The sequence below is a fragment of the Clinocottus analis genome, unplaced genomic scaffold (genome assembly GCF_023055335.1).
Source record: "Clinocottus analis isolate CAN_PGR_092001 unplaced genomic scaffold, fCliAna1.0.p SCAF_7, whole genome shotgun sequence".
In the NCBI taxonomy this organism is placed as follows: domain Eukaryota; kingdom Metazoa; phylum Chordata; class Actinopteri; order Perciformes; family Cottidae; genus Clinocottus; species Clinocottus analis.
In genome coordinates, this window is record NW_027176229.1 from 8,113,578 (window position 1) to 8,124,549 (window position 10,972).

The 10,972-nt window shown below is 37.7% G+C and overlaps 2 protein-coding genes across 5 annotated transcripts in view; both read right to left on the reverse strand.

The window, feature by feature from the left end:
• The window catches only part of add2 (adducin 2 (beta)), an 18,555-nt gene extending 18,521 nt beyond the window's left edge, over nucleotides 1–34 (reverse strand). For all 4 annotated transcript variants that reach the window (XM_068604828.1, XM_068604827.1, XM_068604829.1 and 1 more), the window contains exon 1: nucleotides 1–34. This exon is cut by the window's left edge and continues 384 nt beyond it. The gene's annotated coding sequence lies outside the window, so the exon portion shown is untranslated.
• Nucleotides 35–2,035: 2,001 nt separating this feature from the next.
• figla (folliculogenesis specific bHLH transcription factor) lies at nucleotides 2,036–10,138 on the reverse strand. Its single transcript, XM_068566473.1, has 6 exons — nucleotides 9,822–10,138; nucleotides 6,197–6,343; nucleotides 5,997–6,086; nucleotides 4,574–4,726; nucleotides 3,043–3,093; nucleotides 2,036–2,195 (listed from the first exon to the last, which is right to left on the reverse strand). Exons 1-5 carry the CDS (start codon nucleotides 10,005–10,007, stop codon nucleotides 3,079–3,081), a joined length of 591 nt encoding a protein of 196 aa, XP_068422574.1. The 5' UTR covers nucleotides 10,008–10,138; the 3' UTR covers nucleotides 2,036–2,195; nucleotides 3,043–3,078.
• Nucleotides 10,139–10,972: the final 834 nt, after the last annotated feature.

Consider the following 10,972-nt stretch of genomic DNA (forward strand, 5'->3'; position numbering starts at 1 on the left):
CCTGTTCAAGTCGGACTAAATGTTGCCCATCAGACAGGCGCCACCTTCTGTTGTAATAGAGAAGAGCCTCTGGCCTACACTGTAAAAAAAAAAACTAAACACCCACAAAAAACGACACAATTTGGATTGCTCGGTCACAAGAGTTACACTCACAAAATAAGTTTATTTTCAGAAGTACTGTACGTATACGTTTGGAGGTACTTACCCTGACTATTTCCACTTTATACTTCTAAACTACAACATAAAATACAAAGATAATATTGTACTAATGCTACAGATTTTCCATATACAAAATACAGTAATAGCTTGCTATAGGTCGTGTACTATACAATAAAGATGTGCTCAACCTTTATGCTTCAGTAATAATATATAACATTCAATTATGAGTAGGCTACATGTTTTGATACTTTAAGCACATCTTTCTGAATATGCTTATGATCTTCTTTAGCAAATACTAGAAAGCAGGTCTAGTATTGCCACTTTTACTGAAATAAAATCAAACCGCTTCTTGTAAATTAAAATAAATGCTGCTCTGGACTACTCTAAATTAGATGGCATATTTAATATTTTAAGAAAACACACAATGGCTCATACAACTCTGGCTTTTTGAATAATGTACAAATTATTATGAGACGATACATTGCAAAAATGTCTGTCCGCTTGGTACATACAGTTGTGTGAAAAAGTGTTTTCCCTCTTATCTTGTCACACTTAACACACTTAAATGTTTCAGATAATTAAACAAATTTAAATATTAGACAATGATAACACAAGTAAACACAAAATGCAGTTTTTAAATGTTTTTAATTTTAAGAGGGGGGGGGGGGGGGAATCCAAACCTAGATGGCCCTGTGTGAAAAAGTGACGCACCCCTCCCCTGTTAAAACTGTGCTTAACAAAGTAATTAAGATCTATCAGTCTGGAAAAGTTTACAAAGACATTTCTAAAGCGCTGGGAATCCAGTGAGAGCCATTATCCACAAATGGCAAAAACATCCTAGGAGTTGCCGGCCGACCAAAATGACCCCAAGAGCGCAGCAACGACTCATCCAAGAGGTCACAAAAGACCCCAGAACATCCAAAGAACTGCAGGCCTCACTTGCCTTAATTAAGGTCAGGCTCATGACTTCATAAGAAAGACAGTGGGCAAAAATGGCCTGCATGGCAGAGTTCCAACACAAAAAACACTGTTGAGCAAAAAAATAACAGGCTCACCAGAAAACATCTTGATGATCCCCAAGACAGTGGACTGACAAGACAAAAGTTTAACTTTTTGGAAGGTGCGTGTCCCATTACATCTGGCGTAAAAGTAACACGCCATTTCAGAAAAGGAGCAGCATACAGACAGAAAAATATGGTGGTGTGATGGTCTAGGACTGTTCTGCTGCTGCAGGACCTGAAGACTTGCTCTGGTAAATGAACTATGGTTTCTGCTGTCTACCAAAAAATCCTGAATCCAATTGAGATGCTGTGGCATGACCTTAAAAAAGGCAGTTGATGCTCAAAAACCCTCCAATGTGGCTGAATTACAACAATTCTGCAAAGATGAGTGGGCCAAAATTCCTTGCCAACGCTGTGAAAGACTGATTGCCAGTTATCGCAAACGCTTGATTGCTGTTGCTGCTGCTAAGGGTTGCCCAACCAGTTATTAGGTTTAAGGGGCAATCACTTTTTCACACAAGGCCATGTAGGTTTGGATTTTTTTCCCCTTAATATTAAAAACCTTCATTTAAAAATTGCATTTTGTGTTTACTTGTCTCATCTTTGTCTAATATTTAAATTTGTTTGATCATCTGAAACATTTAAATGTGACAAACATGCAAAAAGATAAGAAATCAGGAAGGAGGCAAACACTTTTTCACACAACTGCATGTCTTCTTTAAAAGATAATTCATGAAAGCTGATAACATGCACTTATATGTAGAGCAGCATTATAGGTATTATTTGATGTTGAAGGGAGAAGGCTTTAAACAAGTACAAACTTATTTAATAACTACAAACCCTTTCAGACTGCAATACAAAAAAAAAAACAGAGGCAGTCTTGCTTGTTTTATTTAAGGGCTGCCAAGGATACAGATTGTATAACAAAAATAAAAACATTCATATTTACTCAAACAAAATGTAAATTTGAGAAGTTAAATTAAAGACAAAAACATTTGCATATTCTTCTAGAAAAGTCCTTTCTTCAACAGGTCCCTAAAAAATAAAAATAAAATGAATTTATCCAATTTAGCAAAGTAAGATTAAACCATCCAACCAGAAGATGGCACTGTAACAATGCTTTTCAAATAGTTTGGAAATAATACTAAATTGTTTTAACAACACTGGAGCACAGAGGAGAAAAAAAGTAGAGCACGACTAATTCAAAGAGGGGTAATTACTTTGTGCAAGTTTTGGTTAGTAACAAATTACCAGTTGCACTTAATTTTAATACAAGCAGAGGTACAATCAGGCAACACAACTCAACCCAGGTGTCAGTGTGCTGGGCCTGTGAGCACAGGGTGGCAGCTGGAAGACACCAGGATGTTATACTTAACACTGAAAATACAGTTTGATTATGAATAGATCAGTCAAGTCACATACTCTCGTTGCAAAACTGACTTCAGCAGCTCTCTGAAAAAGACTTAAAATCAAGCAACAGCACTTCTTCACAAAAGTTATGTTGGCTTGTAACAGGCGTCACTAATAACATCAACGATGGCTCAAGCGGATGTGACAGTGTGACAGCATACAGGACCCTGAAACTGATGCAGTCAAATGGGTCATTCATTTTGTCATTTCCGCATGTTTTTCCTAATATGGGATAAAAAAAAATATTTCTTCGAGCAAGGCTAGTGCTTGTTTTGTATCAATTTCATGAAAATTGGCAATCATCTGTCAAACCACATTGGGGCAGCATTTGTATACTACCAGACAAATGTAGTCCAATTGTACTTCTACTCCCACAAATAATATCAATAGCAGCATTTTTACCAACTTTTGGTATAATTTCAGCCATCTGGATTTTAACTGATTAGATAGGTTTAAAACATGAATATCTAACCTGGCAGGTTTCCAATATTGGTCCAAGCCATGTGCTTTATGGTTGAGACATCTGTGGAATAAAGAAGAAGGTGATAACATCCGAGTTCTGAAGAGTACCTTTTTATAATGCAATAAGCTGCATCAATAAGCCATCAAAAAAATTAAAAGTCCAGCAACTTCACGGATAAACTGGCCTCAACATATTTCTTGTGCTACAGGATAAACCTTTAGACTTTTGAGTGCGTCTTTGAACAACGTTCCTTATCTGGGCAGCTGTTGTGATGTCAATGGAAAAATAAAAAAGTGTTTACATCTAAACCTCTTTACCTTGATTTTTCCAATCAAATGAGGTCCTTCTGAGGAGGCTTTGAAGGAGTCTGATGACAGAGCTGCACGGAAGACTATCAAATTATTTGTGTTGATTGTTAGCCGTAATTGTGGCGTATTCTCTCAGATCATTTCAGGAATGAAAAGTGTCTGATTGCCTATTTTTTGAAGGGTCTGCATTTATTCCTGTATACAGTATAAAGGCTGCCGGTATTGTGTTGAAAAGGTTACATCATTATTCTACAACTGATGAGGATTTTGAATTTACATGAATTGATTATTTATAAAACCAAACAATTAGAAATAAATTATGAAAATTATTACATGAATATTATAAGTTAGCAGAGCAGTTTTCAGTTTGATGGAATGTGAAACCTCTCCACTAAATCTTATACTGCAATTCACAACCTGATATACCACTTCTTTGACAGTCATCAAAAACGCTGTTTGGCAATACTGATTGCTTCAAACTGTAATAATAAAGGGCTTTTGTACTTGACTCCATTAAAGTATCCAGATGTTGCCTTTGTTGTGTACTCCTCCTGCAGCATCCTAATCAGACTCCAATAGTTCATATTAATGCCATTTTTGAAAACAAAAACAGTATAATAATTCAAATGATTCCATTCTGATTTATATAACTTTGCAATGTTTGTATGTCTGCTTCTTCTGTACCCCATCATCAATGTAAAAGACAATATTAGATTCAACTCAATATACATACATTGTGTTTAATCATATAGGTGAAATAAACTAAGATGTTCCCTGGTCAGAAGAAAACCTAGGATTTCAATTTTAATTTAATTTCAAGCCTTGGTATTTTACTGTAGAGTATATCAGGAATGATATGGTGTTTTTAACCTGATGCTTTATTTTATGAGTTTATGATTAGGATGGAAGCACAGTAATTGAGTGCATACATGAAACCTCGAGTCAAGTTCTTGTTAACACCGTGGCGCCTTCGCAACTGAGATGAGTGTGACGTCAACCTCATCAAATGCAAATAGTTAGTGTCAACCCCAAGAGGGAAAAATGTAAATATGATATATGTCTAGATGAAGTTCCTCTTTCCTAATTGTGAGTGAGTTTTTTCCCCTTTAGGCTGACTATTCATATTCCCTATTGCGTCACTCCCTGGCCAGTGTCACAGGTTTAGCGGGATTGCAGCCGACTAACACCAAGAATGAAATTAGGCAGAATAGTAGGAAAGTGAAATGTGTTACCAAAGTCTGATCAGGTGCTACTTGGATGATGAACTGATAGGCCGGCATCCCACAATGTTGCAACATCAGTCGGGTCATATCTCCGTCCTCCATTACCGGTTCTGGAGGCATGATGAATTCATCTTCCATACGCTCCTCCGACATGTTCAGCAACTATCAGGAAAAACAGCATGAAAGAGAAAATGGATCAAAATATAACCTTCTACTTTCAAATAATTACTTGCCTTAGACTTGAAAAATAAACCTACGACAGTTGCCTTAAAAAAACTGCATTAATGTTGAACAATTTAGATTACTGACCTGCTAATTGGGATCAGATTGTTACACTGTAAGCCAATATGGATTAACTATGGACAAAAATAATATTTTGTGCCTGTGGCCTCGATGATCATGAATCGATTTGAGAATGTCAATTTCAATATAAAAGCACAAGCAACACTGAAAATGACATCCTGTGAATCTAAATTTCCACACAGGTATAAAGCAGAAATAGGAGTCATTTCCATAGTGGATGGCGGAAATGATAACTGTTTTCACAGAGATAAGCCACGCCCCCTCTCCAACACGAATGACCCAACTATGTAGACATGGGGTGTCAAACTCATTTTCATTTGGGGCCACATCAGCATTATAGTTGTGACTAACACTGTATAAACTACTCCCTTACATTTTGTTAAATACGTGTCTTTGCATTTGATTATTGTTTAAGTGTAAAAATAATCTTCATATGAATATCAAAACAGTACAATAAAGTATATTTTTAAAACATAAATCCATTTCCTTCAGGGTTAAGAAATACACATTACTCTCTCAAAGAGCAAACTTTTTAAAAAAAGGCAAAGATCAAATATTATTATATTAACTTTGTTCAAAGCTTTTTTTTGTCACAGTTGAGAAGGACATAACTCTCCTCCCTAGAAATAATTGTGAGCTGCTAAGATTGGGGGAACACCTGTTCACACTCTGGGGGAACACCTGTTCACATACCGGTATGTGAACAGGTGTTCACATACCGGTATGTGAACACCTGTTCACATACCGGTATGTGAACAGGTATGGGACACACCTGTAGCATGCATTGCCAGGAAGCTTGCTTTCTCTCGGTAGGATGCTGTTCATTCGCAGGTCACAAAATCAATATGCATTGCGGGAGTTGTAGTCTATGGCCACTGTACACTGTAAAGCTGCATGGACTTCAATTTCAAGACAATCATATGCCTTTCAAGCTGTCCGAGCCACATAAAATGCTGTGGCAGGTCGGATTCGGCTTTGAATTTGACACCTATGATGTAGACTATAATACAGGCAGTTTAGTTAGTCAGGTGCATGCAACATTTATGACAGTGTTGGTCAGATTGTCTGCCTGACAATCCCATTTTGCGGCAATAAAAATGATTGAAGTGAATACTAAACTAAAACTCACATCTTCCATCCTCCATAGGTCATTGCCCAAGCCGTCAGTCTGACCATAAGTGATTGCATTCTTTAGGAAATCAGTCCCACTGCCATCAACCTTAGAAAAACAAAATAACACTAATCAAAATTTCAAAGTGTTGGGCTGTCAGTGGAAAACCACAGAGGGCACTTGTCAATTGATCGAGTCGTGATGAGGGCAGTACTTACATTGTCTGCGTCCTGCAAAACATCAACCAGCAATCGGATGTACTCCGTCGCAGCTTTCAGTGTGTCCACTTTACTGGGCTTCCTGTCTGGTCGCATTAGCGGCACCATGCGTTTCAAGCGGGAGAACATGGTGTTCAAGTTCCTGATCTATACAGAAATACATGTTTTACATTAACTAGCCAGATTAGACCATTAAATAAATTACGTTACCAAAATTTAAACAAAGCAAAACACTGAAGAAGAATAATTACGGTTGCAAAATTCCGGGAATATTCAAAGTTGGAAACTTTCCACGGGAATAAACTGGAAATTTTGGGGTAATTTACCTGTATTTACCTTGCCATAAGCAGACATGCATGCAAATATTGATAATACAACTTTTAGAAATCACAATTATGACCATTTTGTGAGTCGAACTTTATTCTTTCATCGAACAACGAAAACATGAAAGTTGAAGAAAAAAAGGTGTATTCCGCATGATCACCACCCCCCAACACAAATTTCTTTCTTTAGTGTTTTTCCCTGAATCCTTTCAGGTCTAAATGCTTTCTTCCTGAACCTACATGAACTAGTTCAGTTCATAATTAAAAAATTTTGAACTAAGTTCACAGCTCCAAAAAATGAACTAGTTCAGTTATTTTTTTCAATATGTTGCAGCTATAATGGAAATCTCCGTCTGCAATACTGCTCTTGGCCTCTATGCAACTCTGCGCTCTCACACTAGCCAGGCATCGGGCTGAAACATTCAGACGCAACACTGATGACAAAGACGTATAAAAACAACAGAATGTTTTATGTTTACGTTTATGTTTCTGGCAGACGATGTTCCCAACCAGCTGCATTCAGGGTCCAGCTGAGCTAGGCGTACATAGTCTTGTTCTCAACTACATTTAAGTTCCCTGTTATATGCTTTTGCAAAAAAAAAAAAAAAAAACGTAGACACATTTTTTTTTTTCAAAATTCCCGAGCCAAAATTCCCGTGGAAAGTTTCCGGAAATTTACCGGAAACTTTCCGCCCCTTTGTAACCCGAATAATAATGTATCTAAAGATTGATAAGTTCTTTAGTCAGTGACATTTGCGCACACTCTCCAGCGCTCTGTCACAGTGTCTCTGAAGAGACACTGTTCTTAGTGATCCAGTAACATTTGCAGAAGAAAATGCCTAAATAAAAAAATAAAAAGTAAATTGCAAGCTGTACTTGAACCATTTGGATTTAATTCATGGTCTCGGTATCTATTGAAAGAAAACATTTTGAAGCTTTTTCCACTCCATAGTCACAATCACTTTAAGTGCTGCTGACACTGAGTTATATAACTTTGAAAATTATAAATATACGATTTTTATTCCCGCCTGAACATTTATTTGTAAATAAATGCCTGCAGATGACTATACATGTGACTTATGAAGTGGAAAACAGGACCATAGCCTGAAGCCTTATGTAGTCGAATCTAAAAGTAGATCTAAAAAAATTATATTTCACAGATATCTCTGAAATATAAATTTTGAGAGTGAAAATATTCATGGCACACACACACACGCAAGTGCTGCTGAACTAAAACAGCAACAAATTGAACATGGACAAAAGGAGTCGCTTGTAAAAGACACTACAACCAGATGGAGTTTAACTCTGCACATGATGAAAAGCGTCTGCAGAAACAGCCACTGAGGTGTGTTGCCCCACCCACATCAAGATCCCCATGGCAACTACAGTTGAAATGGACGAACTGCAGAGGTTGGAAACGCTACTGGAGCCGCGAAGGTATATTTTTACGTCATATCCTCAGGACATTTTTTGTACTGTATGTTTTGTAAGTAAGTGAATGCAATACATTGTAACTGAAATGGGTTTGATTTTATTTCCGTTGCAGGAATGTGACTGAACTTCTGGGAGGAGAAAAGTATGTTTCACGCTCTCTGGTCCTGCCTGCTTTTTGCCATCTCTCTCGGGTGATGAAGAGCTCGGATGATGACCCTGTCTACGTGGTCAAATTCAAGTCTACAACAGACCTGGAGACACGCAAGGAAACCGCCAACATCTGAAGATTGCTACCACATTGGACCCAAGATTCATGGACCTTAAATGTTTACCCAACGCTGAGAGGGGTGAGATGTGGGCCTCAGGCTGCGGTCGAATAGTCAAATAATCACCTCCTAACGTCTAAGCCTAAGCACTTTTCCTTGACCTCTGTGGAAACGTCACGGGGTCAAGGAAAGATGGGAAGGAGAATTCATGAGGAGTTAGGAAAAGATAGCCGCGGTGTTTAGAGAATCCGACTCCGCTTTCACCAAGCGACGTAGTTATGATGCGACGGCAGGCGATGTTAGTGACGTCTGTCTGTCTGCAGCGGTGAAACTACAACGTTGTAGTCCATCTCCACCCCAATAAAGCATCTTAAAATACTTCATCTGTGTTCTTACAGTGTTGAGTCATGCAGACGATTTAACAACCCAGTTCATGGTTTTACTTTATTAACGAGGTTGGACTAGAAATTAAAGAAGGAATATGAAAGTGAAACCAAGGGATTTTACACAGAGTACAAAGCTGCTAAACTGTCTTTTCAGTTTCAAACCTGGTAATGAAATACGTTATCCCACTAACGATGTGTGTCATATGTGTGTCTCATGTCCATTTATGTTGTTATGGTTTATATGCAGATTAGAATCTGATCATAAAAATATGCAGACAACAGTTTATGAAACACCACACAACTTAATAGTGCTTTATTTTAATGTAACAAAATAGTTGATTAAAAAGATGATAATCATAAACATGAGTAAGGCTGAAGAGCTCGTCCAGTTTAACTCTTTCATTAAAGCTTCTGTAACTAAGTAAAATCAAAGAATGAGGGCTGAGGCTGCAGTTCAACACCAGAGAGAACGTTAAGCTCTGTTTAGAGCTTATTGTACACCACACACTCGTGGTCTAATTACAAAAAAACAAGCCTTTGGAGAATTCAAGTAATGATGCCATTGGGAATACAACTGAAGAGGCTGAGATAGTGTACTGCCAGTGAAATTTTTGTGGCTGCAGAAGTTAATACTTTCCAAGCTGTCTTAAGAACTTTTACGTATAGATTTATTGGTCGAGTTAATGACTCTGAACATGACATAATCTTGGTTTTATCAAACATAAAGTACAGTACCAGTCCCATCTGTGGAGACATTGGTACAGCTATCTATTTATAAAACATTGACAGGTCTATGTATTTTAATTGTGCTTTTATATATTTATTATATAAAATATATTTAGAATTATCTGGACCTTGAGTCTGTAATAAAAGTTTGATTGATTGATTTTTTTCATCTTTGCCCAGCAGGTGTTATAATTTAAATCATAATTTAAGTGTCTGTGTGTATATATTGTATTGAAGGACAGATGGGAAGCTGTGCCAAGCATAACTAGGGGACAGCTAAGGTAGCTGGCTAGCTAGCTAGCAGCATTAGCTCGCAAGTAGCTAGTTGGCTAGCTACTTGCGAGCTAATGCTGCTGAACTGGCTGAGTTTGAATGCAGAGCAGGATCAGTTCAGAGTAGCGAGCTTTAGCTGCCCTTCTACCAAACACATGACCAAACTATCGCACACGTATCAGTGTCCAATATAGCTTAATTTAAAATAAACACTCACTCTCAGTCGTTCCTTGGCGTTGACTAGTTCTCTTTTTTTCACAGTTTGATTGAAGTCCTCAGCGACAGAGTAAACGCCGTCCTTGACCCGTTTGAACTTTTCAATGCTGCTGTATGCGGGAAGCGCAGACTCGCCCGTTAAGCGCTTCAAAATATCGCTCATTAATTCCTCTTCTGGCACCTTCATTTTAACCAATTGCACGTGTGAGACTTGACGACCTGTTACTTTTGTTCATTTTTTTCAGACAGTAAATTACGGTCTCGTGAAACAGCGCCAAGACGGGAGAAGCGCGAGCTTCCGTGAACACACGTGTGCCCCGTCTTTAATTAACTAACTCGTCCCGTGAGGCAACTTTAGGATGCATTTAAAGAATATTCACCATTCAGCTACGGTGTGTTACGAAGGCTAATTAACTTCTGCAATAAACAAAGAATAAAGCAAATATGTAAACTGGGTAGTGTCTGGTTTTGGAAATCGTGCACTTTCAAATTATTATTATTGTTTTTTAATGGAGGAACAGTTGGCTGGAGAGTGGGGGGAAGCAAATAAGGAAGAAAACAAATAAATGAAGGTAATAAAAGCTAGTAAAACAAGAATAGAAATTAGAAAAACTTTACTAACTTAACATGAAAAGTTAAAGTTTAATAACATTGTAAGGCCAACGTAGAAGCCATGCAGTGCCTTTGCAGTACAAATTATTCTATTTGAGGCATTTAAGAAGTAATTATATTCTATATCTCAGAGAAAAAAAAGATTTGATGGAAAAGGTGTTTACCTCACCTTTGTATGGAAATCATGTTGTCTGGTGCTTGTTATTCCTTGCTTATTGTTTCTACCATGGCTTAAGTAATCCCAACAAACACTTGTGTCCTATTGTCTCATAAAACAGTGCTGCTGATTAGCACCCTATATAATGCTGTACGCACCACAACAGTCTTCATCATCCTGGACTACAATCAGAATAGAGTGGGGGTCTAAAAGGTATTGCAATTTTTTTCATGAAAGTTATTGTCATTTATACATTGCATTGTTGTGAAAGAAAATAAGTATCAAATTGTGAATGAAGCCAGTTGGCCCTGTGGAAGAGCACACTGCCTATCATGCAAATGAGAGTACATTATCTCGTACACACACGCACACACACACTGGAA